The sequence below is a fragment of the Aspergillus pseudodeflectus genome, assembly GCF_044049435.1.
Source record: "Aspergillus pseudodeflectus strain CBS 756.74 chromosome Unknown BJX68scaffold_3, whole genome shotgun sequence".
Classification (NCBI taxonomy): domain Eukaryota; kingdom Fungi; phylum Ascomycota; class Eurotiomycetes; order Eurotiales; family Aspergillaceae; genus Aspergillus; species Aspergillus pseudodeflectus.
In genome coordinates this window covers 656,595-681,876 of record NW_027263779.1, presented here as the reverse complement: position 1 = coordinate 681,876, position 25,282 = coordinate 656,595, and the positions used below count along the sequence as shown (strand labels likewise).

The following is a 25,282-nucleotide window of genomic DNA, read 5'->3' as shown; positions in this document are numbered from 1 at the left end:
AGGCAGCAGCATACAAAAGACACTATCAGGCCTACACCTGCATTCCCAATTAGGTGCCACCGCGTGTACTAGTTCAAGGTTGTGCACTTACATTCCGCAGCATGTTTCTCACAAAAATGGCGCCGTGGAGAACTGGAGCCCTGAGCAGGTTGTCCGCCACCTGGCCTTGGACGCTGACGGCGACAAAGATTCCAACCATGTCGCTCACAAAAATGGCGCCGAGGGGGACTGCGACCCTGGGCAGGTTGTCCGCCACGTTGCTCTGAGCCCTGAGGAGGTCGAAGATTCTCCGTGTGCGAAACCCCCATTGTTGAATCAGAAACAAATTCTGCCATCCTAGATTCCTGTGGGAGAAGGAATAGTGTGAGCACCATGAATTTCCAAGAGATATATACGGGCGCAGTGGGGTACCTACTCTATCTCGTGATGTCAAAGGTCAGCCTCCCCGGATCAGATGCCGTCAGCCAGAAGCAGGAGACGACTGGTATTCTACATGTGACTTAAAGACCCTATCATCATTTTAGCCAATTACCATGCAGTCCTTTCTATTCCATGAGGCCAAGACTTAGCAAGACCAAGGTGGTGACTCACAGTGTCCCTTTTTTTCTCTTGACTACAGCGAATTTATGTGGCGCTAATTATTATTTTATTGCTCAAAATCAAGAAGACCTATATTATGCTTATCGAGTGATTAACCAATAACATTGCATGTTTCCGTTTGCAATATCTTAATCATGGTACATGATGCTGTTCCCCATAATCTATAACATCTAGACCCTTGGGCCCCAAGATTATACATGTCTTCTCTTGGTTTGACCCATGGGACCGGGTATCTCACCACAAATTGTCCCACTTCAGACCTAGACGAACTAGGATCTAAACACTCTGTGGTTACCATGGTACAATTGAGCCAAATCTTTAATAGGCTCTTTGCGTTGCTCTAGATCTTTAAAGCATGTCATAAAGGCCACGAGATATTTTTTCCAGCTACACTTGGAGTATCTGGTAGTACACTTGCACTCCAGCCGGACCTACAACCTGCAGTTCTTCAGAACAATAAAATACTCTGGACAAGCGAGATACCACTCATGGCCCCAACAAGCGGCGTGTGCTTTTCTAATAGCTCCGCTATCGCAGATTCCACCACAAAGAATTTCATATCTGGAGTTACTGTGTAAGATATCTACTTCTAGCTGTCTTACTATGGCATGCTGATTACTCCGAAGTCTCATATCCCTGTTTGGACGTGATGCCACAAATCGTTTCCTATCTCAATCAGTCAGCATATTTGATTGGTTAATCTTTGCATTGGCACCATTGGGGGTACCGACCGCTATCATTGCCGTTATCCGCACTTCCCAAATGCAGTTCCTCAAGAGGATGGTTGGATTGGCCGAGGATAAAGTCTCTGATGTCGAAAAGGACCTTCTGTCTTCGACTTCTGATGAAGTGTCTGAAATCTGGGATGGAGAAAAGGTTGTCCGAGTCATTCATCCGTCTACAGTCTCGGAGCTTTTCTTTACCGGCCTAAATGCGAATGGCATGGAAGAGCCATATGGGATCTATTCCTCGCAAGACGCTAAATGCCGAGATGGAGTCCTGGAAACAAAGCGTATGTCTGAGTTTGTTTGAGAGACGTTATGTGATAACCAATTTTGCAGATGAATGGACGGTTGACCATGCTAATACGGAACTTCAGCTTTGGGACAAACATCCTGAGTCGCAGTCAACAATCGACTCGACAGACGATAAGGTTTACCCGCCAAATATGATGCTCAATTTGGGACCCTATAACAGGCTGCCATCACTCTGGACGACTACTATTCTGGGTATTTTCTTGGAAGCCGTTGTGCTCATTGTGGCCAGCCTCACGACCTTCTACCCCACCTTAGCCCAATGTTTCAAGTCCCGAGACTGGCCGTTTTACGTTTTCGCTATCGGTGGCGCTCTACTCTTTATCGGCCTCGTGGCATGTGCAGCAGGAATTGATGGAGCAACCCGAGATGTCATCTGGAAGCCTAGATGCCCGAATGTGACAGTCATGTGGCTTCAGAGAGGCTCTGATGCAGATGGCAATACCTCGTACGTCATCACCAAAAGGATCAAAACCGACTTTATCACCTCCCACCGTCCGTATGGTGTACAGCCACATGTGAAATTTTCACCTCTAATCATAAGCTTGATTACCATTGGATTCCTCATGCAAGCAATCGGCCTGTCGACAATGCATTGGCCACCTCAGGTGATCCAGTTTATCGCCACCATAGTCATGTTCGTTTGTAGGAGCTATCTGCGCGGACAAGACTCGCCAGATCGCGCCAAGAAGATACAGACCGGCTGCTGTGAAGACTGGATTGCGAAAATGTTTGTTCTCAGCCCAGAGAATCTATGGTCAACGCCACCATCGGACGATCCCGATGTTTATTGGAAGCTGGAAGCTCTTGAGATTGACAACCAAGACTCTCGTTTTGGCGAATGCAGGTGTGCGCAGAACCTGCTGCAGACACGCCGGTTTCTAGCCAATATGACCAAGGATGGCGGCCATCCCCGACTCCTAGCATCATCCCTTGCTTCAGCCATTGACAATGTCATCCAGGCGACATCTCAATTCAATATATGGAAGGACGTTGAATGTTGGTCATGGACTATTGGACTTCGCGTGGACGATGGAATTCCTGAGGAAGTCGAACTCACTATTCAGGGGACCGAAAAAGAACTGCATGCTGATGAAAAGGTCCTGGAGGCTCTTATATCCTTACTCCTCTCCAGTATCGTCAACCCACAACACACTGCGTGTCCAAAGAGAGGTCTATTGTTTGTGGGTCCCAGTGACCCACGGATTGCACAGGACTTGCGACATTTTGGGCTTATCAATGACCTTGGTCTTTACCAAGTGCCACCGATGGACCAATCGCAGGACCTCAGAATATCAGTGGACAGAGACATGATTCCTGGGGTGGAAGAAGACTTCTTGGAGACAGCTCGTAGGGAAAATGAGGGTGAGACGGTCACGTTCGACACCAAGAGGATTTCAGAGCCCAGTGAAGTTGTTGGTGGTCAAGATGCCGCTCTAACCAAAATATCAACACAAACTCCGGGTGAACTGTTTGCGCAGCATATATTTGTCTGTTTTATGTGGATCATTGCACGGAACCTTAGTCAAAAAGGAATCAATGTCGATCAAGGGGACGCAAAAAAGCCCAGTGAGAAAAGGGCATTTGCAGGCAACCTCAAACGGCCCTGGTTGAAGATCCTGATGCGAAAGATTGAGCTCACCAGACTGGGGAATATGGATTTCGCAAGTTTCGCGGTCATTCCGCCACTATCGCAGTACCAGCTACTGGATCGAGACGATTGAAACTCTTCAAAGCGCAACTCGGTGGTGCATCAGCCTTGATCAGTGGCTCTGTCTAAGCCTTGTATGCAGTATATAGTCAACATTACATTACTGGATATCTAGTTAAACTCAAGAATTTATGCCATGATGCACATGATCATCACCAAACGGCGAAATGGGAACAGCCTTTTGGCCCAAACAATGGCCGTGTTTTGTCTAAAACGGGCATGGTATCTTCACTTATTATAGACAATTCTTCTACCACTGTAGGATCTTTTTGGGCTGCGAGGCCTGTTCTAGCCTAATCTCTTAGTGTAATCATAATTAATGCTCGCAGAGATCAAACTGAGCCCTCTCAATGCCATCGGTGTGTCGTACGGCAAAGTGACTCCGTTCCTGCATAAGCTCAAGCTGCAACTCTCTCGCTTTCTCCATCGAAAGTGGGAACTGCTTATCAGCATGTTTCTCCACCTCCGACTGCTACTCCGTACGCAGCGCCGACAGCAGTTCTCCCAGCGGCGGCACCTGCCTCTCAAACCAGTCACGCCTCTGAGCCGGCACATTCGCAGTCAAAAGAATCCGTTACATTCGGATCTACAAGAAAAAGAGCAAGAATCTTCCGATGGCCCGGCTTCGTTGGATCCTCCAGCTCAAATAGTCCCACGCGGTGCTGTAGCGTATTAGGGAATCTGATCAAGCGGTCTTCCCTGCATTCCACACTACCAATGGTCTGCACTTGCGAGTCGCCGTTTCCCTGTCCGAACACATATCCCAGCCAGTCATGTTCGTCCTGGGGGTAGGTGACCTGGTTTCCTGTGAAGAAACAGGCTTGCCTAAAGGAGAGGCGGCTCTCGGCTATGTTTTGGCTGTCGTAGTAGTATAGCGCTGTGCTGCAGATGTGTTCGTTCTAATAAAGGCTTAGGGAAGAGTAAGGGGATATATGACTGGATCGGTTACTAACCATCTGGCCCTCGACATGCCATGAGCCACCTGGGTATGAGGGCTTCTCGGGCGTAAGATGAATATTGGCCACCTTGACAATAACCTGTATCTTTCCATAATCCCGACAGAGATCGACGCTGGTCTTCGGCTCTGGCGGCGGTACAAACTGCTCCGCGTCAGGGAAGACCAATCGAGAGCCCTCGACCGGTCTTTCATATTTTACCCCCTGCTTGTTCTCCAGTAGTTACCTCCCAAGTAATGAGGCGGCCACTTGAGAGATTGATTTCGTTTACGCAGGTACCTACGCCACGAAAATTGAGCTCCACTCACCTCGCGGCATACGGGTATTCACTCTCGACAACACCATTCACCTCCATGTGCCAGGTGCCGCCTAGTTCCGTCGCGTTGAGGCTTGAAGGCAAGGTGAAGATCGTGTCTGCGCCACGGCCTTTGACAAAGTCAACCGCCCAGCGCGATTTGCCGTTGGCGTTTGTTATCTGGGGCATTGTAGTGCTTTCGAGCTGAAGGTGCTTTTTTCAGAGCATGGAAATCGACGACCAAGATGGGGACTATCAGGTGTCGTCTAATAAATGAAGGAAGAAGGGTGTAACAAGTTAAACCCACGATACAGACCAAGCTCAGGGTTGAAAGGGCAAGCGAAGACTTTATGTTCCAGCCAAGTCGCTCTGTCGGGTCGAAGCGAGATGAGCAAGCCATTTCTCGTCTTCAGCTCCGATTGTCCAATAGAACAATGGCAATGGCTGGTAGATACGACATCACCTGCTGATTTACCTGAAGGCAGCCTTTCACGTCAGGCTACAGCGCGTCGTCTCCGTTGGAGAAAGCTACAAGACCGTTGAACTCCTCTCCATGTTAGCAAACCTAAAAGAAATGGATTGTACATTCGATCTCTCCGACCTCACTGGCCCATTCCGCAGCCGCATAGGGCGTATCCATGTGGGCGTGGATGGGGTGCGTCGGGCTTTCCCTCTCCTTTTATGGCGCAACAGTAGGACACCTCGTCGCAACCCAGGGAATTACCTCTGCTTTGCGATCTGAAACGGTCAGATTATCGGTAAGATCTATTTGAGTATTCATGTATTCATGGCGTTCATCCTAATATGAGTGAGTGCTCTTTGCATACACACTCGAGCTAAATAAATATATGGAAAGCGATACGACCCAGTCTCTAGCTGTCCTTGGATGTTTCGACAGCAGGTGACTCGCTGTACCACTTTGACAATCGACCTGATTACGCATTCACCGCTGCTGCCCGCGACCCCTCCCCCTCCTCCCCCACTTCTCCCCTTCAGACTAGAACAAACGTCTCCTCATATATTGGATATTCATCAATAACAGTCGAAACAACTTGCTTCCACAGCTCCTCACCACGCGGCTGCCCTGGCTGGTCGGTATAAAAGAATCCACCAAGAGCCTCGCGCGCCATTTTCCACTCGCGCAATTCAAGAAACGCCGCGAGATCGGCTAGCTGGTGTACGAACCACGCACGCGTATTTCCATTGTGACCCTGCGCTGCCATCGCGCCAATAAAGAGGATCCAGAGGAGAACGTCTGGTGCGGAGCATTTAATACGTGCTAGAGTTAGGGTTGGAGCTGAGGCTGGACCGTGGGCTGGGTCTGCAGATGCGCTAGTACTTTTGGTGCAGGGGCACAGCAGAACGTCTCGTAAAGAGTTGACCAGGCGTTGCATTATGGGATACTCCTGGAAATTCCAGATGCGCATGTTCAGGTAGATGAAGAGGGTGATGCGGAGGGGCTCATTGAGAAGACATGATACCGTGCGCGAGTCGAATACCGCTGGCATTGCTGTATCATACCGAGCAGAAAGCAGCTGGTGTCCAAGGACTAGAAAGAGGCTATTATCTGTCAGCAGGGCGGTCGAGGTCTGTAAGCGAGCTGCCTCGTAGTATTGAATTAGACGTTGGGATGCGCGCAGAAGAGTCCTCATGGTCTCGGCTAGCCCGCTATACCAGGGAGCCTCGAAAACTGAAGTACCGAGCATAGATAAACGCCCCGTAGTTTCTTTATCTAGGTGTGATACCAAGTCGCTACTCGAGTGGAAGACCGTCGTTTCCTGCAGAATCTCACTCCGTCATCGGGCTATTAAAGGGCGAGCCGGGATGGTATCTGTCAAGGCGGCGTACATGATATCGGAACTGGGGCCAATCTATTAAGGCACGTACTTTCTTTTAAGGCAAAAGTGGAAGACAGGGCGTACTGGTAGATTTGGAAGAGTGTCTGGTGATCCAGGTGCTCGAGGCCACCATGGATCTGGATCAACGCGTTTAGGCCCTTTGTGTGTACAGCGACACCGTCTAAATTGCAGCTTATCGCCTGAGAATGATGTGTGAGGACGGAACATCGGCGCAGAGCCACAAAGGAGCGATAATACACACCTCTATCGCGCGTAGCGCCGCAACAGTGAGAGTTGTCGACTCGGCCACAACATCCGGATCGTGAAGAAGGTCATTCAACCTCTTAATTGTGTCTCTTTGTACGCTCAGAAACTGCCCGATTGACCGCTGCAGCTCCTGTGAGGGCGCGTTGTTAATTGTGTCCATTGCGACCTTGTGGCCTGCCGCTGAGACAAGTAGAGTTAGGTGAATGACTGGCTCAGAAAGCCCCTGCTGCCACCACCATGCGCCCATGGGTGAGCTATTGAGCGGATAAGCGAGAGGAAGGATGAAATGCCGGTCTATCCCGTATTAGATGGCTTCCCATGACGTCTGAATAGACAGACGCAAAGGTCTACGTACAGTGATGCCAGTATAGGTTCATAAAATTGCTCATTGAAACTGCGGTCGTCGAGAACGGGTCTATAAAGCCCTGGCCGAGCTGCGATTGCGGCCCCCAGATGTCGTTCAGACGCTCAATCGCCACTACCGGAGCATGTCTTGGTGTTGAACCACCATGCTTGCTCTTTTCGCCCCGCTTTCTTCTGGAGGAACCAGATGCACTATCGTATGCGAATGGTAGTCGTTGACGCAAGGCAAGAGACGAAGTCTTGAGCCTCTCCATCCCTGCGAGCCGTTTCTTGCGCTGGTGAGCCTTCTGCGCGAAGCTGGCCTTCGTCCGACTGACCGAGTGATTCTGCGGGTCATCGTGGTCGTAATGAACGAACAGCAAATCTGCGTGAGTGGGAGGGGAAGCACGCTGATTGCTCATTGGAGTTTCCTCGCTGCGAAAGGTTTGTCGTCGTGTTGCAGCTCGCTGCTACAGCTGATGTCCAGTATTTGTAGAGGGGAGCTTTTGCGGACCCTTCCCCCACCCGGTGCGTCGCTCGCCGAATTCGAATTCCGTGCTGGTGAATCTGGCTCCAAAACCTCGCACGGTGATTCGACGGCGCGTTGGTGGAGCCATCTTCAGCTCGAGTCAGGTGTCGACAGTAATTTGTTGGGGGCCAGAGTGCGAAGAGCGAAGCCGAGAATCGAAAGCACTCGGAGTGCAGATCCACCCAACAAGAGCTCTGGTCCATATCGGCAATCATATGCATTGGAGGCACGAATCGAATATGCGGCTGAACGAAAAGGAAAAAGAAGAGGGAGGCCACCACTATGGCACTCCGTGCCATGGGTGAGGAGACGGCCGTGGGGAAATCGCGGCTCGGCCCAAGCCAGCTCAGTGCCGTGATGCGGCATGGCGAGGCCAGAGCGACCTCTTTTACGATCGTTCGACCACGGAGGGGAATTGGGAAGCTTATATACACGTCAGATCTCCTCTGTCCCACAGGAATTGATGAAATGGAGGCTTCCTTTGATGGCACCATTTCACGCAGGCAACAGACAAGACAGATGCCGTCGAGGTCTTTCTAGAAGCGGTTTAGCTGCCGCTGCACCAAGCTTGGCACTTATTAGAACAGGAAAGGTCCGGCCTTCTCAACTGATGATAAGTAGTTAACTACTAGTTCCTGGATGACAAAAGAGGCAAAAGTGTCGCTGTTCGTTCAAAACCTCCTCCACTACGTCCCGGACGCGATCGACTCGCCATCTCAAGCCTCTCTCCTTGGAAGCACTTCCAGATATATTACTACTGGTCCACTCGTAGGAGCCGCTTGTAAGTCGCACACCTCCAACGCGATATAACACGCGCTGACACCAATGCACCGATATTGATAGTTCACTATGTGAATTCCCGTACCAACTTGACAGAGAATTTGGCCCCCGGGCCTACACATGCGCGAACGGAAACTGCACCTGGAATCCGATCTCCACGCTCGCGATTCGCCCCGGCTACTCCGGTGTCACCGCGAAGCTAAAGAGGACGTGCGTTGTATATACCAGTACAAGGATATTCGAAACTGCAGCGCCAGCCTCGGCCATAACGGCCCCACAGCATGGTATCACGAGGCCGGATCCCCCGCTCGAGTGATGGATGTCTTGACGACAACAGCCACCAACGCACTCGAGCATACCAGCAGCATTTTCCCCGTCGTGCAGTACGTCCTCGCGGTGGGATCCAACACGAGTCCAGAGGCTACATGGAATATCGTAGACACTGTGAATACCGAGAAGAGATTCATCGCGACCGAGTGCACCTTGGAGTTGGTGGTCCGCAGCGTCCAGGCGGACATTACAGAGGGAGAGTACGCAAAGACCATGCTCACCCAGGGGGCCAGATGGGAGACTCCCAACTGCAGCTCGAGTGCCAATTACCAGGTCGTCCTAACTCCCAGCGAGAATGGGAGTCTAGGACTAACGACCCCCAGCCAAACGTTTGGGATCGGCTACGAGTCCTGGAGCGCCCGCCATCTCTAGCTTCTTAAATACCATTTTCACTAGCTCTGTCACCGCAGCGTTGGGGAATTGCGGCTTCTCGGCGGCTTCGAGCCTCCCCTGGGATCCGCTAAATGATATGTGGAAGCGCCCGAAGTCACATTGCTCTAGCCGCACGACCTCCAATATTCATCGTTCCATTCATCGAACATCCAGGAACCTGCATACAGCTACTGATCGATATTTCTCAATATCAATCGCCCATCTATCTTACAGCGCACAGGACGATTGTTGAAGTTTCCGGATGCGGGCTTGGTGACTTCATAGACGTCGCAGAGAGGAAACTTGGACGACTAACCAGCTTCCGCTAATATCGCCCTTGACTTGGCAATGTGGGCTGGTACTCCATCATTACCCCCAAGGGGGTTGGTTGCAATTAAGACCGTCAAGTGTTAGAAAGCGATATTGATACTTTTGATGCAATTAGTCAACAAGGATCAACAGAAAGTATATACAACATGCTAGAAATACATGAGCAGATTATAGCTCAGATTTCTGATGAGCCGCCCCAATGATGGCTTGGGTCTTCCCTTGTGAAGACCCGGATGCAACCAGACCGGTTAGCTATCACCCTTGGTAGCAACATTTAGCCTCGGGATGTAAAATGTGGAGATTGACTTTAAGCATAGGGACGAATATTTAGCTGGACTGGTCTCTGCCGTAGGGTCATGTAACATATCAGCCCTGTTGTTCTTTGTTCTAATTTGCCTTGATTAACCTGCTGGGCCCTTATTGGCTACACCGAATGATGCAAACGGAAGTTTGTGTAACAATCTATACGATCTCGACTCTGGGATATCCATCTTAGCGCAGCAGACTTGCAATTCATGATGCCAACACCAGAGATGAATACTACCACTCCATGTAATGAGGCCAAGAAGCGTTCCATCATAATCCTACTGCAACCACCTGGAGGCTTTACTATACGTCAGAAATAACATCCATCACCTTCCTGCACGCAATTCCCAACATTGTGATCGGAGCATCTTTACCCCGACTGTGGGTATAAGAAGGTCGGTGGTGACAAGCCATCTCTACCTCAAAGCAACAGTCTGCACATTGATCTAGTACACGCCATCCTACATCAAACCGGACTCAACATGACGGACGTCAAGCCTAAGAACCCTGTGAGAACTGACTCGTCCTCATCTCATTCATGGTATTAATACTCGCAGGGTCCTGTCTACGCTCTGAGCTGGATTAATACCGTGACCACGCTTTTTGAGCACATGGTATGCACCAGTCTTTATTCCACTTTGGGTTCGTGCTAGAGTACTAACGGATCAAAGGACAAAAATGCGAATGGTACTTGTGATAATTCACCAAGTCATGATAGCCACTAAATGCCCTCAATATAGGTATAACCCGTGATGAGATCAAAGCGAGCTTCCCAGACGATAAAGCCGCCGCGGAGGTTCAGGAGTGGCTTGATAACTTTGACATCAACAAGGATAAGAGAATTACACTTGTTGGTAAGCAGTCCGGCGAATATTTTACCGCCACCCTGTTTCGTCCTGGATTCCAAACCTACTAACATTCATGCATGTACAGAATTTTGGAAAACGTTTGTTGACATGGAGAAGAAGAACAATTATCCAAATGGCTATACCGCAAAGGTCTAGGCATGAGGGGATATGGCTTGATTGTTATGTCTAGTCCTCTTGAATCTAAATCTATAGTGCTTGCAGTAAAATAAGAATAGTACCAACTATCTATGCACCCGATAAACATCACTTCTATAGAGACAACGTTGGTCGCACAATCGGCGGCCGCAACCCCGACATGGCCCAGCACTTGGTCAATGCTCATCTCAACGTCCCTCAACTACCTCTTTCCGGTAGTTCTCTCGTGATGTTAGCGGCTTGATCAGGCTTAGATCGTGTTAACTGACCCAATAGTCAAACCAGTGTGGGTTAGGTGAAGTGATTACTAGGCTATCAGGTGCGTTGGTGGGAGCTGTTACATACTGTAAGTCACTGTAGCGGACTTCCAAGCTTGTAGAGCAGAAGTAATTAATACAATAAGACTGATTAAATTAACTAACGCCGTGGCTGTATGGATGTCAATAGCGATGATGTTTATTGTTGAAGAAGAGTACGTAGGTCCTTAGTGGCCCTTCGCTCTTTGCCTGGGAATACGCGTCGAATCCATGCTTACAAGTGGCTTCCCATGTTTCATCAGACCAGCTTGCCTTGACTGTACAGAACTGCCTCTTCAAATATGAGATTAATCGAGTTGGCGGAGTAGCACAAGCTATCCACAGTGACATGCATGGGTTCCTGGGTTCCCAACGTCTAAGTCGAGAAAGTAATGAGTTTAAACGTCATTTTCTATGTACAAGGTTCATATTTAGTATATTTTAGCTAACTCTGCATATAGTCAAGGGTCTCCCCATGCATACGCTTTGGAGAAGTACCTATTTTTTCTGTTCCAGGACCTTGGACCAATCCTGCTTCTTGAAGTAGTTTACAATACTATCCAACTTTGGGGGCGATTTCAACTAGAAAATTTAGCGGTTGAAACAGTTGAATACCGGGAATGGACTCACGTCTTTGGGGTGGATGATCGTGGGGTCATCCCGGCCCTCGTAGCCGAACTCGTTGCAATAAGCCCAGTTGTCTTCCAATTCCTGAGCGAGATCCGGCGGGAGTGGAACGTTCGATTCTCCTTTTTTCAACATGATACATTCGGCTTTGACCCCAGTGGCCTGCGTAAACGCCTCGGCGACCTCGCGGAGGGAGCTCCACTCCCTATAGCCAATGACGTTCTTTCCGGGAGCTTCTTGCACAAGCGCTTTCACAATTGGTCCAGTGTCTTCCTCAGCCGCGATGAAAGGCAGCTTGAGGTCTGGGTCGAGAGGGGCCACGAACTGGGCTACACCATCTGCGGTCTGCAGGGAAGGTCAGCACTCATCCATCGCACCAGGTCGATTGGGAACAACACTTACCACCTGAGGTTGCATGATCGGGTTTGACAGGAAATTGCTCAGGAAAAACCCTGCCTGGAAGACACTAGTCTTCTTGAACAACTCGGGGTACGTTTCTCTCCCGTACTCTTCGGCCTTGGCCTTTGAGTCGAAATGGTAGACGTGCGTGTACTTTCCCTTGGACCACTTGGCCGCGTTGGAAAGAGACGATAACACGAAGCGTTCCAGGGTAGGCACCTTGGCGGCAGCATCAATAACGCCCTTTAATTGCTCCGTCTCATGGTTAGCAGCCCAGACATTAAGCGGTTGGTCCTTTGCCTTGGCTGCGTTTGCAGGGTCACCGTAAAGCCCCCAAAAATCGCTGACGGCGAAAATGGCATTCGCATCCCTAAAGGCCGCCGAGAGGGTCGATGGCGAGTCCAAGTCTGCTTGGACAACCTCCGCGCCGCGGGCAGCCAGAGCTTGGGCTTTTGCGCTGGCAGGGTTCCTGGTCACGGCCCGGACACGCCATTGCGGCTCTTGGAGGAAAACCTCAGCAACTGAGCCGCCCTGGTTTCCCGTCGCACCAAGGATAACAATCAGTTTCTTGTTCGACATTTGGATACACAGTTGCTCAAGATTGTTATTGAGTATATGAGTGTCAGAATAGTTTGTTCACGGGAAAGTCGGTCCATTTATATGTGCCATTGCTGCCGAACCACGGTTGGCGGATCTTCCACCACACACCGATGCCACTCGTAAAAGCAGTACAAATGGCATTGTTGATCCGGATACCCGGGCGCAGGTCCTACTCTACCGTCATTCATCTCCTGATTGATCCAGAGTATCTTCAATTTCCTATGTTTTTTTGACTCGAGGATGATTGACAACCAACCGAGGCGGATGATTAATGGGGAATTACCGATGAGTGATCAAAAAAGGTGGATATTCCTGGTTCCACTTTAGATGCTCTGCAAACATTTCCAAGGTTCCACACCGGTGCGCGTTCTCCACCTTTACGACCCAGACCTTACGTCTGGTCGTCGTCACGCACATTTACTTCTCTACCTTGACGCATGCTGTCTTCTGGAGGAGCTTGCCCCACGTTTCGGCAAGTCTGGGCATGTTTGTAGTTGCAGATCATGTTGATTTCTCATCATTTATCAGCACCTTGTTTGGGATCGTCTCAGCCTCTTGCAGGTTGAAAGATCTCCAGTCTCCACACATGACACTGAGCAACGTCCTGATAAGACATTCGTCCACGATTGGAGGTCAGGTTATATGAAGGCTGCACATTCCTATCTCTATAGCCCACCTCAACTGCAGTCTATCCAAATTGATTCTCGAACCCCAAAAATCAAGGTCGCGCAGCCGCTCCCACCATGACTTTTCCCAACTCCCTCTTCGCCCGCTCAACATGGCGCCTGATCGGCCTCGGCCTGACAACGACCGTCTTCTCCCTGGGCGCACTGTGCCTCGCCGCACCATCCACCGCCGCCGAAACTCTCGGGGTCATACCGACCACTCCCGAAGGCCGCGAGATCGCCAACAAAGCAATGATATTCCTCGGTATACGGGACTTGGCCGTGGCTGCGGCCATGTTTTGGTTTTCTCGTCACGGAAAGGACAAGGAGTTGGGCGTTTTGCTGACGGCATGGACTGCCGTTTGTGTGGTTGATACTTTTGTTACGATTCAGGGGCCGAAGGGATGGGATAAGGGCGTTTGGGGGTTGTGGGGAGGTGCGGCGGTGGTGATGTTTGGAGGGCTGGGGCTGCTGCAGGTGTGATGTATTGAGATCATTCGGTTGACAAATGCCCAAGGACTGAGCGATGGAGGGCGGCTTTTATGCTGTAAATAAACCACGATCTGGGACTGCCTTATCAATGGTATCCACCACCATTGATTGTGAGGAGACGAGCTTCCCGTAACCCAATCTACTAGGATTCTCTCCCTTTCTCTGGCTGATTGGCGAGCCTAGCTAGAGTATCTTCTAAAATTCATCAAGTTCACCACTACAGGGCTTCATTTATTAAAACGCTAACTAACATACGCTGTACCAGGGCGTAGATGTTCCTAGTAAAAGCTTTTAATGATAGGGAGGTCCCCAGGTGCTTCTCCTGCCCCAGATGCCGATAGTGGCAGAGCTGTCTACGCTCAACGAAGTTCAAACTGTCCGACCTTCCGTGATCAGCGGCTGAAAACTAAAGTACGAGAATTGTATACTGGGCCTTGCGGAGACCCATGTCATGAACGCGGGGTTCTCTCTCGGAGAATATAGATTTCAGTGGCTGTGGTCACACAGATCCAAGATAATCTAGATCCGCGATGACACACGATCAGAACCATAGATCTAGATCTGGGCAAACTCCGAGCAACTAGTGTGAACCTTGACACGATTGATTAAGTTGGCAAGCTATCAGCTGGCAATTCCTTCCATCTCATATACCATGTGGAACGGGCTGTGACAGCTTACCAGGAGCCGGGCTATTTCAGCTTCAGCGAAGAAGAAACTCGCTCCAAGACAAATACTGCCTGGCAGAGGTACCACTTACGAGACGCTTCTGATCCCCAAAACAGCGGCAAACGCCTGTAAATGGTTAGTTTGCCTCTCCCGGCCACTCCTGCAGCCCAAGAACACCCTTCCCGGTAGAACCCTCACTCCCCGCGTGTATCCTATTGAGCGTGTTGACATGAGTTCCTTCCAGGCAGCGAGCCTTATATTGATCTTCCTTCAAGGGAAAATCCTGCGTCATCTGCGTATGATAGGCCGTCAAGGAGTTTTTTTTTCTGCCTTTCAGTGTGTAACCATGTAAGTACTGGACGACCGCAAGATTACAAAGGAAAGTCAAGGGGTAGCATAGCCTGGCCTGGTTTTTATTCCTATTAGCCAAACGGAGCGAGATGGTCATCATATCATCCAGCTTTTCCATCTCCTTGGCCACCTTGCTCAAAGTGTGGTCTCCAAGAGTGATCAACTGTTGGGATATCATCTCGTCAAGCTCGGTGGAGGATCCCCTTCCAATCATCTGGGACAACCAAGTCCTTGACAAACCAAAATAAGCTAGAGCACGCGAGGTGGATCTGGTACCTCAAGACTCCCGCATAAAGATTGAGCCGGCCCCCCACGAGGCACCGAGCTCAACTCGAGACTGCACTGAACTGAGTAGTCGTTAGTTTGGGTCCTATTTGCGACCAGCAGGTGGGTGCGGCAGTTTACCTAGCATGAAACTCGCTATTGTAAGCATCGAGATGTATCGCTTCTATCAGCTGTAGCGAATCAAAGGGGTTCAGATCAACTCCGGCCCTTTAATTTGCTTCTTCATGTTGAGTCATAGTGTTGGTGAGAGTCGATAAGAATAAGTAAGTCTGCTGCATCAGACAAATGAGCAACTTGAAAAGAACCAACATTCTAAAACACTAATACACCAACCCAAGCAAGCGAAGCCTGTGGCTCTGCACTGACTGCAAATCGGCCTCGGGGGCCCTGACAAGGTCCGGTGCTTCATCGACAAGCTGTTCGTACGCGTCGGTCCAGAGACTCTTTGACGCTAGAGTCCTAGGTTATCGATATTTTCGGCGAGGAGCTGTGGTGCGGGAGAGTCTTGCCAGGGGTTTGTCAGAGCGGCAAGTGCAAGCCTCAAATTGTCGGGGGCCGGGATCGAGGGGCTCGTATCGACGTCTTGGCCTTGGCCGGCAGCTCCATGACCCCGCATGGCGCCTTCCTGAGCTTCACCTTCATTCACCCTCCCTCACCTCGCCAGAACCTACTCCTTGGCCGTTTTAGGCGTACGGTACCATCATCGGCTTTGCCAGTACATCAGAAATGTACATCTTGGCCCGACTCCAATCAGAATCCTGCCCTATCCACGCCCAGCCACAGTCCCGGCTCTTGTCTCTCCCATACGAGCTCCGCGCCCAGATTTATGAGGCCGTCTTCTCACATAATGCCATTCACCTATCGACGATTTGTGCAGAGGAGACAGAAAGGATAGGGAGGGTCTGTCATACGTGGTTGGTCTATTTCATCGCATCCACACTAGCTACGCTGCCTAGACCGGCCATGCCCGTATACCCGTTGACAAGTTTCATGACCAGGTGCATTGAACATTGGGACGCTCGCTGGAACTATGTCCATATTGCTTGCTCGAAGCATCCTATCAGCGCGGGACATTTGCTCGGACTCCCTCTCACGTGTCGACGCGTGGTACGTTACGTCGGGTCCATTCGGAATATTTGCAACCAAACAATACTAACCCGCAGCGGACTCCAGTACCTAGAAAGCATCCAGCTACTCTACGCGCAGCACACATTCAGTATGGACGACAGGCACGCGCACACCTTCTGGACCTTCTACCGTAAGACACCCATGTGCTATCTGAATGCCCTTCGCTCCCTGCGCTTGATAACGACCCTCGTGCCGCCAAAACAGCCCTTGACCTCGAGGGTGTATCCAATCGTCAAATCACAATACATCGGCGCCTGGCAAGCCATTGCGGGCCTCCCAAATCTCCAGTCCCTCCTCGTCACCTCGACGTATGCCTTCGTCATGAGCAGGGACCACCTCCTCCAAGACTCAGACTTTATCAACCCAATGAAAGCTGTCCAGCAGCGCAGCCTGAAGCATTTCGATGTCGTGCTTCACCTTACCCAGGTGTTTTTTCCACGCAACGCTCAGAACTCACTCCGTCAGCACAAGCTCCTCTGGGAGAGTTTCGAGATTGAGACGGCTGGTGCTGATGGAAGTGCGGGACTCTGGGAGGGCATGCATCCGGTCTGTCGCTTGATCGCGATGAATGTCGCCATGAAGCATGCGCCTGTTCGGGGACAGATGCTTGCAGAGAGGGACTTGATGGCTTGGGTAGATCAGTTTGATTCGGCACCGTCGGGCCTGGGCTTCAATGGTGCGGATGCGAGGGACGACGCGAAGAGGCTACGGCTGTATGAGCGGCCATGGCCTGGAGCTCAGCATGAGAGACAAGGGCCTGTGCAGGAGGCCGCGAAAGCCACGGCGGAAGCGGTGATGAATGCTGTAAAAGAAAAGTATCAGCATGTTCGGGTTACTTGTGAGTTGCAGGCCGGGGACTTGGAGGATATCAACCGGGCAGTGGATCTGGAGTCGATGGACAGGGCTGTCAAATATCTATACAAGTATCCTGAACTTCCTAAGAGAGAGGGGGCGCCTATCCTGAAGTACCTCATTGGTGCATAGAACAGAAACCCCAAAGTTATCTCGGCTCCTCATCTTTTGAGTACTCTTCCACCAGGCAGTTGTTTTGATGCAGTATCTTACCTTCCTGTGGCCGCATTTGACCGGTCACAGTGTAGTTTGCCTCGAATGCCTTCTTGTACACCATTACAAGTCTTCTGTCGTATAAAGAACGCCTTATTAGATAGTGAGAGATGATGGGCCAGTCTCATTCTACCCCAACGTGGAACCGAGATAGAGTGAAAAACACGGGGGTGGGGCAGAGAGGGTTCGCTCATAAGTCAAGTATTCCAAGCCTTTTCCAAGCCTCGCTAGCCCTTTTAAACAACAATGCTAAACTGGTTGTAGGTTGTTTATATTGCCCTTGACTCATCCAGCCAGTCTCTTCAGACGACCCCCGCAGTCTTAAAAATACGGTCCAGCCCCCTCCTCTAGACGCGCCTCCATGTGACCGATTTATCTCGCAGCCCTCCATCTGTATCTTCTGATCCTAAACGATGAAACGCACAGGCCACGGACAAGATCGCTTGTCTCCAACACACTCCTGCCCGTTATGCGGCGTCTTCCTCTACCCCGACGCTCTCTCTGGTGATCACATCCCCCCAAGGCCCCCATTCAACGCCCCACCCGCGCCATGGCCCACCCATCGCCGCCCATGGTTCACCGAGGTGCGAGCGCTCGTCGCGCAGGATGTCGAGCGCGGAAATATTTTCCTCACGGGTGTCGGCGTCGCCACCGTCCACTTGTGTGTCAAGGTGCCCCTTAAGAAGAGTCAATCTTACCGGGACGATCCGCCATTGGAGAGACTGTACCTCAATGAACTCCCGTACCATCCAGGGCCGGTGGTTATAGCCTTTCATGATGCGTGCTGGAGGATTCTGTTAAACCAGCTCAAGGGATCCGTCGCCGAGGGGGATATTATCACATTGGTCTTCCATCAGCTTCATGAAGCAAATCGAACCTGGCAGCAGAGTGACCTAGGCCTTGACTACGGCCAGACTTTTGAAACGCGCGAAGCGGCGGAGCGAGCTGATCCATTTGAGATCCCCTCGCTGGAAGAGATTGAATGTGCTGCGCCATCGACACTAACGTGCTTTGCCAGAGACCGCGAAGAGCAGACCACAGGACGAACAAGCAATCCATTTCACAAGCTCTCGGCAGAAGTGCTTCATGAGGTAATTTCCTATCTTTCCATCAACCAGCTTTCCTCGGTGCGCCTTGCATGCCAAAGGTTACTCTCAGCCACGAAATCTCTCCCGCAATCATACTGGCGACGCCAATTTGCCCCGGGTCATCCGGCCGACTTTCTCGCCGCTGACCTTGGTATTGCCAGAGACTGGTGCAGATTGTACTTTGGCGTGCAATTCCTTCTCCGAGAGGGCTGCCCGACGCTAGCAAACCGGCGCAGGATTCGCAAGGTCATTGAACCAATTGCGACGACTGTTGAAGTGGCTTCGGCTCTAACAGATCAGCCATCCGGTCTTGCACTTCGCCCACTAAACCCTCAGAATATTCCGTACCGGCCCGAGGAGTTTCAGCTTGATGTGTCCCTTCTTCACGACCTGCCGCCGTTTGTGCAGCCCGTTCGATATCTAATTGCTGAACGCGCTGGAGAGGATTTCCGGATCCTCTTCCACCGAGTCCTTGTTTTCAATTCGGAATTTCATTCCCATGGGGGTCGCTTGGGTGCCACCCTGGTGCAGATTGGAACGAGACGGTACATTTCCGGCGTCAAACTCTTCACCCCAGGAGAAGACGACACGAACGTACAGCAAATTGGATTTCCTATGCCAATGGAGGAGTCCATGCATATACCATCGAATTCGTCCCTTCGAGCAGTCGAAGTCGCCTTTCGGCCTGAGGGGCTCATGGGTGTTAGATTCATATTCAAGAACAGCGCCAATTCACCCTGGTTCGGGCAGCACAGCGGCGAGGGTATTACGCGCGGCATTCTGGACGTCCCAGTAGGACAGGCCCATTGCAGTCTGCTGCTAGGCTTTGATGTATGTGTTGGTTCGGAGACAGGCCGGCCCCCTGACATCTGCTAACGTTGCATAGAGATTCAAAATCGTCTCGCTTGGATTTAACTTGTTCTCAAACAGCCCTCTCCCAGAAAATCATCCCGCTCACCTTGAAGCCCCTGAAGCGCTCGACATCCAGAACTACCTCTGGATGCCACACCCTCCCCTCCATGAAGACACCACCTTTGGCCCTATACTGCCAGCCATGTACGATAAGGTTTTCGGACCGTTGAATGGACCATTATGCAATATCGACTTCGGTGGCCCTGGTGGCCATCTCCTGAGTAAGCTGACTAGAATGGTCTTCTATATGGAGAGTATGGCGAGGCCGTTTAGTGGTGTGGAGTGTCAGTATCTGGACCAGACGACGCGATGCTTTGGGACTACTACCAAGGGAGCAGCCTGTGAGATTTCATTTCTGATTGACGGGCCGGCCGGGGAGCGTATCAGCCACGTGAATCTGTTGGTTTCTCCGCGGATTGGAATGGCTGGACTGCAGCTCTCAACGAACCATGGTCGCAGCGCTTCCTTCGGCACGATTCAGAGCCGTCTTGAGTCTGGTGCAATAAGCCTGCCCGAGATACCCGATGGCGAGGTCATAACGGGATTTGTGGCATCGAGGCCGGTGAGACTATTCTACCTCTCTTGTATAATACTACGGATCGGATACTGACCAAGATTTCCAGCAAGGACACAGCCCGTCCGGCTTCGCTCGCATTGGCATCCAGAGCCAACGACGGTACCAGAGCGAGCCCGCCACTACGCCACCAAACAACAGCCTCTACAGGCCCTACCCGATCCCACCAGAGGAGGAAGCGCAGCTCAAGAGTAGGATAAGGTCGTTTGTTAGTGGAAGAATCGATTACACATACCACACGCACGCCCCGCTGGCTGCATTGAAGAGGATCACATCGTCAATCGGGATACCCGGGCTATCCCGCTCTGAGAAGGCCATTTGCGGAATGAAGCTTGAGTATCATGATAATACCCCGACTGTTATACTGGGACAGTGGTTTCAGGAGCATACCGCGTATGATGTTTTGACCGGGGAAACGGTTCGATCGCTTGGTGTTTATTATTGGCATGGCACCGAGGAGAAAAGGCTTAATGGCGTTTATAAGCCCACGAGGAAGACGACGGTGGAAGTCATCCGCATCGAGACCAGCACGTCCCGGAGTCTCATATTTATTGCACCTGATGCGGACCTGGCGAGCCTTGAAGAGCGCCAGGTACACTTTTGGCAGCCCCATGCGGCAGAGGAACATGGGGTACATGATCCTGTGCGTGCCACCGTTTTTGTTATCTCAGATGTGTTTCGAAGTCAAGGTGGTTATGCTAATTGTTCTAATGTCCCTAGACCACTCTCGCCTGGGAGCTGAATGCCGATACGGACGCGCTCCGCGCAACCTGCCCTTCATGTACGCCGGAGATGACGAGATACCGTCCGTCTCCTGAGCTTCTGGCTAACAAGTCCCGATAACGCGTCACTCAACGTATGCATTTTTGACCCTCGCCTGATTCAGATATAGTCTGCCATGCCGCAATGCAGTGCACCGAAGACGCCTTCAATTCCTCGAACTGGTTTACTGGGCGTCTGGAGAGACTTTTTCTTCTTGATCTGCAGCCGGCAACAAACATTTTCAAGGCATATCATTCGTGCCTCGGCGATGTAAGATTGTATTGCAGGGATACCTCCCCTGGTTGCGTACTGTGCATCTTTTCCTACGACTGATCCACGTGTTCCTAGTCAAGAGTTAGTTTCCTGGCGCTCGTCAGTAACAGAGAATGCTGGACAGCAATGCTTCATACAGCCAGAGCACACGCCATGCAGCCTCATTAAAGCGCGTTAATTCGAATTATTCGATATCTTCATACACACATAGCACCCTGCAAAGTCGCCCATCTAGTGCCCAAGATGTTTCTCGATGATTTAGGCCGCACCGGCTTCCTTCATCTTCGTCCCTGCATCACCATCGAGCTCGCAACTCGACATAGTAGAATGTGGCTAGTTAGAGCATTAGAGGTATTCAGGCGATCGTGAACAGAACGGATTCTTGAAAACTTGAGCTCTCGGAATTGTGCGACTGGGGAGGTGTTGTTGCTGTGGGCCATCTCCAAATTGCCAAGACGACTCCAAAACGTCAAGCTTTTGTGCCTCCATCGCTAACGCGATCGACGACCCCATAAAGGAGTATTTAGACCCATTTTTTGTCTCGAAACTCCAGACCCAGCGAAACTCGTTCAAACGCTGTTAAGCCTCTCTATTCTTCCTCCTCGATCTCTCTCTTTCCTTCTGAACCGAACTTTGAGGCTCTCTCGCCAGAATGTCCTCGCTGACCTACATCAACGAACCCGGTGCTGGCCAAAAGCACAGCGACCTGTGCCACTACTCCCAGGCCGTCCTCCTCCCCGGGAACATCGTTAAATGCGCCGGACAGGGTGGCTGGACCAACTCTGGTGATCTCGACGCCGAAAATGTCCGCGGTCAGGTGGACCTTGCCTTTGAGAATGTCGATCGGGTACTACAGACCGCGGGTTTGAGAGGATGGGAAGATGTCTACCTTGTCCGCTCGTACCATGTTGATATGGAGTCTTCTTATGACTATGTGGTTGAAAAGCTCAAGACCCGTATCCCCGGACACCGCCCTGTTTGGACTGCTATTGCTGTTCCTCGCCTTGCTTTCCCGGCGATGCGGATTGAGATTGAGGTGGAGGCATTCAAGCCTCAATCGTAGAAATGCGGATGGCTAAATAGCGCGGTACGTCCTGCCACTAACCTGTTCGAAATATAGCATCGATTAATATGGAATCGGGTTTAGCTCAAAACAATGCGAGGCGCCTTACAAGGAGTCGGAAAACTGGATATTCTTTATGGATTGATCTCAAAACATAGCTCCATTTCATGTACCATCGCGCCTCCATAACAGGTCATGTCGTACTCGGGAGGTGGTATTGTACTCAGTCGGGCTCTGCATGCCACAGATAACACAATATAGAAATTGTCATTTTCTTTGCCAAGTGTTGTCGTAATGTGTCTGGGGGCATTAGGTATAGCCCAAAGGCAAAAGATGAGAAGGCAGATGGCTCTATATGTGATCGCTGTAGATGCGTCAAGTGAGTGATTGTAGGATTAGTGTGTTCCTCTTGTATTGAAGCTTTGCTGGCGTGCATGCATATACCAAGTACCAAGATCTTGACTTCTAGTTTTCAGCAGTGATGTGCAAGTAAAGGCAGTAAATCGTGCAAACGCCATATGGGCTAATCTTAAATAGGAAAGTGCTAAAGGTTGAATAACCGAGCAAATTTGGGTCTCCACGGAGTTGCCACCGCCACTGGAGAACATTCACCTCCATCCCCTGAAACCTCCAACCAATTCTCGCATTTGCTCAACCTACGCCATTCACATTCTCGGAGCGGGCTCTATCATGGAAGAGCAGTTGGGGACACTATCACAAGATACCCCAACGAGCAGAAGAAAGCCTCGCGTATGCCCTTACTGCAAACGCCCTTTTCGGCGGTACGAGCATCTCCAAAGGCACCTTCGAATCCGTTAGTGCAGCCATCTCTAATTAGACTGGACTACGTATCGTGATGGCTGAATAAATTGAATCCTAGATACCAATGAAAAGCCGTACAAATGTGATTGCGGTTCTTCGTTCAGCCGGCAGGATTTGTTGAAGCGTCATCAAAGCATCGGCCATGCCCCAATCATCCCTTCAACGCCGGATCCCTCGCCCACCGGCGTCGCTGAAGTCAGCAACGTTGAGTCGCGAGCGGATTCCTCGTATATCGGTGCAGGCGAGCCCTTGACGGAGCGGATAGACTCTCGGAATATCCCGAGTGCCCCAGTCGGCCGGGATGGCCCACTTGGGAATGGACACTATGAAGGTAAGTTCATTGTAAGTTTGCATGGAGGTTGAATTTAGGGATATATATGTGGCTACATGGTCTTAACTCCTTTTACTGTATTGCAGGAAACTCGCTATTCAGCGCCCAGGACCTCCTGGTCCTTCAAGACCTGGAAATGTTCTGCAACAACCTGGGGCCTAATAATGAATGGTATCTACCGTCTGACCCTAGCATTGTCCAAATATTTGCTGGCGATACACACTCCAACTCCAGCGCCCTGCCCCCGCCGTCCATTATACATCTACCCGTCGAGCATCCGCCAATATCGGAACAGGTGCTGAGCAAGCTCCCTACTGAGAGAGAAGCCGTCGGTAAGTTTGGTATACTTCAAATGATGTGATCAGTCTAACCATTGCTACAGCGGAATTCGGCGTTCTGACCTTCCCAATCCTGACTGTTACATCTCAACAGCGAGAGCGACTTTTACAAGCTCTTATGCAATGCCACTCTTCCGAAGCCAGTAGCAGCCTACCGTCCTGCCACTCACTGACACGGTTTATTAATGGATTTCTCGATGGATTCTATCCGCATATGCCAGTGGTTCATATGCCAACATTCAGAATCAGCGACGGTGCGCCAGAAGTTCTCTTGGCCATGTGTGCTCTCGGTGCTCAGTACCGCCACGAGAATCGGAAAGCGGCAATACTGTTCCATGCGGCCAGAGATCTACTCCAGCACAAGTCGAGGAATGGGGATTGGTTGGTGCCTGATAATATTTCTCGCACAGCGGACCAACAGGTTTACACTCCCAGTCACCACACATTGCAATATCGGCAGACCATGGATGAGGCGCGCTGTGCTTTCCTACTCATTGCATTCGCAGCCTGGCAATGCGACGAAGCTATAGCCCGCGAGGCGTTCAACCTCCAGAGCTTCTTGGCCAGATGCATCAGAGAATGTGGGCTGGAGGAGACTGACCAGCCCTCGAATGTCACGACTGACTGGCATTCTTGGATCCAACAAGAGACTGACAGGAGAGTTAAACTTTTCTCCTTTGCCTTTCTCAACCTCCAGTTTATTGCATTTGGCACCCCACCAGCTATCCTCGCTGATGAAATCAATCTTCGCCTTCCATGTAGCTGTCTCGAATGGATTTCTCCGGATGAACACAAGTGGGGTCTTGTTAGGAGGTCGGGCCATCGAGAACAGATGCTGTTCCAGGATGCCCTTTGTCATGTCATGAAATTCCCTCAAGAGGCTTCAGCAGATACACCGGCTGTACCTTCTCCTTTGGCAAACTACATCCTCATACATGCTCTCATCCAGAGGGTTCTACTTGCGTATCATGTTATCGGGCCGTATAATCACTTGACGAATGATTCGCTGAAAGGACAAAAGGAAATAATGCGGTAAGTCAACCATCCCGTTGACCGAGTTTTACTCCCTAATCCACAACGCAGAAACGCCCTCCACGCATGGACCTCTCTCTGGCAGCGAGCCCCGGAATCGAGCCTAGATCCTCGAAACCCGAATGGCCCCGTGCCTTTTACATCGACCGCGCTACTGGGGGTTGCATATATCCGTCTGAGTTTCAACCTGGGCTCGTACAAGCTCCTTCGGACCCGCAACAAGGAGGAAATCGCGGCTCGGCTTCTGCGAATACCGCAACTCCCGCCGGGTCCCCACCTTCTTCCGGCGGCTCTGCATGCGACGCATGCGCTTAGTATACCCGTCAAGCTGGGCGTGAATTTCGTGGCCCGGAGCCATGCCTTCGTGTGGAGTGTGCAGCACTCGCTTTGTGGGTTGGAGTTTTCCATCTTCCTCAGCAAGTGGTTATTTTGTCTCGCTGACTGTCAGACGCGAAGATCTCTGGATGGTACGTGCCTTTTCTACATCACTTCATAGAAGTTCCCGTTTTACCTAACATGAATACTAGAACACGAAGCGCGCCTTGTGAGTTGGATCAGCGATATCGTCGAAGAGGGACGGGCATCAGGAGATGACGATTTCTGGCCTAGACCTTCAAACCCGTCTGAATGTGCGTATCTTGGCTTTGCGGTTGTCAAGCTGTGGGCACGCCTTATAAGAGGGAACGAACAATGGTCGTTGCTCGGAGTCATTGGTGATGCCCTTGATATGTACGCCGATACGTGGGAGCGAGATTTCATGAGCTCGCAGACGGTGGTATCAGGATCAGTCTAGACAAATACATATACACCGTTCTAAAT

The 25,282-nt window shown here is 50.9% G+C and overlaps 13 protein-coding genes across 13 annotated transcripts; 8 read left to right on the top strand and 5 right to left on the bottom strand.

Annotated features, from left to right (window-relative positions):
* Positions 1 to 61: 61 nt before the first annotated feature.
* On the bottom strand, positions 62 to 337 carry BJX68DRAFT_226232 (uncharacterized protein; the record flags this gene model as incomplete). The annotated part of the gene is made up of 1 exon (XM_071038478.1): positions 62 to 337. A coding segment is annotated over one exon (269 nt), but the record flags the coding sequence as incomplete, so codon positions are not given.
* Positions 338 to 1,088: 751 nt separating this feature from the next.
* Positions 1,089 to 3,358, top strand: BJX68DRAFT_252352 (uncharacterized protein; the record flags this gene model as incomplete). Its single annotated transcript, XM_071042548.1, has 3 exons — positions 1,089 to 1,174; positions 1,227 to 1,612; positions 1,662 to 3,358. 3 exons carry the CDS (start codon positions 1,089 to 1,091, stop codon positions 3,356 to 3,358), a joined length of 2,169 nt encoding a protein of 722 aa, XP_070904354.1.
* Positions 3,359 to 3,878: 520 nt separating this feature from the next.
* On the bottom strand, positions 3,879 to 4,785 carry BJX68DRAFT_261859 (uncharacterized protein; the record flags this gene model as incomplete). The annotated part of the gene is made up of 3 exons (XM_071044289.1): positions 3,879 to 4,244; positions 4,299 to 4,488; positions 4,610 to 4,785. 3 exons carry the CDS (start codon positions 4,783 to 4,785, stop codon positions 3,879 to 3,881), a joined length of 732 nt encoding a protein of 243 aa, XP_070904353.1.
* Positions 4,786 to 5,588: 803 nt separating this feature from the next.
* BJX68DRAFT_261858 (uncharacterized protein) lies at positions 5,589 to 7,465 on the bottom strand (the record flags this gene model as incomplete). Its single annotated transcript, XM_071044288.1, has 4 exons — positions 5,589 to 6,156; positions 6,519 to 6,634; positions 6,697 to 6,995; positions 7,057 to 7,465. 4 exons carry the CDS (start codon positions 7,463 to 7,465, stop codon positions 5,589 to 5,591), a joined length of 1,392 nt encoding a protein of 463 aa, XP_070904352.1.
* Positions 7,466 to 8,472: 1,007 nt separating this feature from the next.
* BJX68DRAFT_261857 (uncharacterized protein) lies at positions 8,473 to 9,054 on the top strand (the record flags this gene model as incomplete). Its single annotated transcript, XM_071044287.1, has 1 exon — positions 8,473 to 9,054. The coding sequence occupies one exon, from the start codon at positions 8,473 to 8,475 to the stop codon at positions 9,052 to 9,054; it is 582 nt and encodes a 193-aa protein (XP_070904351.1).
* Positions 9,055 to 10,172: 1,118 nt separating this feature from the next.
* On the top strand, positions 10,173 to 10,694 carry BJX68DRAFT_261856 (uncharacterized protein; the record flags this gene model as incomplete). Its single annotated transcript, XM_071044286.1, has 5 exons — positions 10,173 to 10,199; positions 10,248 to 10,304; positions 10,362 to 10,377; positions 10,431 to 10,544; positions 10,624 to 10,694. 5 exons carry the CDS (start codon positions 10,173 to 10,175, stop codon positions 10,692 to 10,694), a joined length of 285 nt encoding a protein of 94 aa, XP_070904350.1.
* An 827-nt stretch (positions 10,695 to 11,521) lies between these two features.
* Positions 11,522 to 12,634, bottom strand: BJX68DRAFT_226229 (NmrA/HSCARG family protein). Its single transcript, XM_071038477.1, has 2 exons — positions 12,020 to 12,634; positions 11,522 to 11,962 (listed from the first exon to the last, which is right to left on the bottom strand). Exons 1-2 carry the CDS (start codon positions 12,593 to 12,595, stop codon positions 11,582 to 11,584), a joined length of 957 nt encoding a protein of 318 aa, XP_070904349.1. The 5' UTR covers positions 12,596 to 12,634; the 3' UTR covers positions 11,522 to 11,581.
* A 725-nt stretch (positions 12,635 to 13,359) lies between these two features.
* BJX68DRAFT_261854 (DUF4267 domain-containing protein) lies at positions 13,360 to 13,764 on the top strand (the record flags this gene model as incomplete). The annotated part of the gene is made up of 1 exon (XM_071044285.1): positions 13,360 to 13,764. One exon carries the CDS (start codon positions 13,360 to 13,362, stop codon positions 13,762 to 13,764), a length of 405 nt encoding a protein of 134 aa, XP_070904348.1.
* Positions 13,765 to 14,367: 603 nt separating this feature from the next.
* BJX68DRAFT_226227 (uncharacterized protein) lies at positions 14,368 to 15,275 on the bottom strand. Its single transcript, XM_071038476.1, has 2 exons — positions 15,196 to 15,275; positions 14,368 to 15,137 (listed from the first exon to the last, which is right to left on the bottom strand). The coding sequence occupies exon 2, from the start codon at positions 15,002 to 15,004 to the stop codon at positions 14,576 to 14,578; it is 429 nt and encodes a 142-aa protein (XP_070904347.1). The 5' UTR covers positions 15,005 to 15,137; positions 15,196 to 15,275; the 3' UTR covers positions 14,368 to 14,575.
* A 453-nt stretch (positions 15,276 to 15,728) lies between these two features.
* BJX68DRAFT_115557 (uncharacterized protein) lies at positions 15,729 to 16,861 on the top strand. Its single transcript, XM_071035996.1, has 4 exons — positions 15,729 to 15,989; positions 16,074 to 16,182; positions 16,249 to 16,333; positions 16,408 to 16,861. The coding sequence occupies exons 1-4, from the start codon at positions 15,802 to 15,804 to the stop codon at positions 16,698 to 16,700; spliced, it is 675 nt and encodes a 224-aa protein (XP_070904346.1). The 5' UTR covers positions 15,729 to 15,801; the 3' UTR covers positions 16,701 to 16,861.
* An 820-nt stretch (positions 16,862 to 17,681) lies between these two features.
* On the top strand, positions 17,682 to 20,685 carry BJX68DRAFT_261852 (uncharacterized protein; the record flags this gene model as incomplete). Its single annotated transcript, XM_071044284.1, has 4 exons — positions 17,682 to 19,187; positions 19,243 to 19,830; positions 19,892 to 20,485; positions 20,563 to 20,685. The coding sequence occupies 4 exons, from the start codon at positions 17,682 to 17,684 to the stop codon at positions 20,683 to 20,685; spliced, it is 2,811 nt and encodes a 936-aa protein (XP_070904345.1).
* An 844-nt stretch (positions 20,686 to 21,529) lies between these two features.
* Positions 21,530 to 21,940, top strand: BJX68DRAFT_261851 (YjgF-like protein; the record flags this gene model as incomplete). Its single annotated transcript, XM_071044283.1, has 1 exon — positions 21,530 to 21,940. The coding sequence occupies one exon, from the start codon at positions 21,530 to 21,532 to the stop codon at positions 21,938 to 21,940; it is 411 nt and encodes a 136-aa protein (XP_070904344.1).
* A 660-nt stretch (positions 21,941 to 22,600) lies between these two features.
* BJX68DRAFT_226222 (C2H2-type zinc finger protein) lies at positions 22,601 to 25,269 on the top strand. The gene is made up of 6 exons (XM_071038475.1): positions 22,601 to 22,754; positions 22,821 to 23,093; positions 23,180 to 23,425; positions 23,476 to 24,463; positions 24,515 to 24,930; positions 24,991 to 25,269. Exons 1-6 carry the CDS (start codon positions 22,631 to 22,633, stop codon positions 25,254 to 25,256), a joined length of 2,313 nt encoding a protein of 770 aa, XP_070904343.1. The 5' UTR covers positions 22,601 to 22,630; the 3' UTR covers positions 25,257 to 25,269.
* The last annotated feature ends 13 nt before the right edge of the window (positions 25,270 to 25,282 follow it).

Bases quoted from the DNA above. Each gene is read 5' to 3' on its own strand.
- BJX68DRAFT_226229 (XM_071038477.1), bottom strand. From the start codon at position 12,595: ATGTCGAACAAGAAACTGATTGTTATCCTTGGTGCGACGGGAAACCAG. The intron at 11,963-12,019 runs GTAAGTGTTGTT...CCTTCCCTGCAG, and splicing joins CGATCATGCAACCTCAGGTG to ACCGCAGATGGTGTAGCCCA.
- BJX68DRAFT_226222 (XM_071038475.1), top strand. From the start codon at position 22,631: ATGGAAGAGCAGTTGGGGACACTATCACAAGATACCCCAACGAGCAGA. The intron at 22,755-22,820 runs GTTAGTGCAGCC...ATTGAATCCTAG, and splicing joins CCAAAGGCACCTTCGAATCC to ATACCAATGAAAAGCCGTAC. The intron at 23,094-23,179 runs GTAAGTTCATTG...ACTGTATTGCAG, and splicing joins TGGGAATGGACACTATGAAG to GAAACTCGCTATTCAGCGCC.
- BJX68DRAFT_115557 (XM_071035996.1), top strand. From the start codon at position 15,802: ATGTACATCTTGGCCCGACTCCAATCAGAATCCTGCCCTATCCACGCC. The intron at 16,183-16,248 runs GTACGTTACGTC...AGCGGACTCCAG, and splicing joins CTCTCACGTGTCGACGCGTG to TACCTAGAAAGCATCCAGCT. The intron at 16,334-16,407 runs GTAAGACACCCA...CCGCCAAAACAG, and splicing joins CACCTTCTGGACCTTCTACC to CCCTTGACCTCGAGGGTGTA.
- BJX68DRAFT_226227 (XM_071038476.1), bottom strand. From the start codon at position 15,004: ATGATTGGAAGGGGATCCTCCACCGAGCTTGACGAGATGATATCCCAA.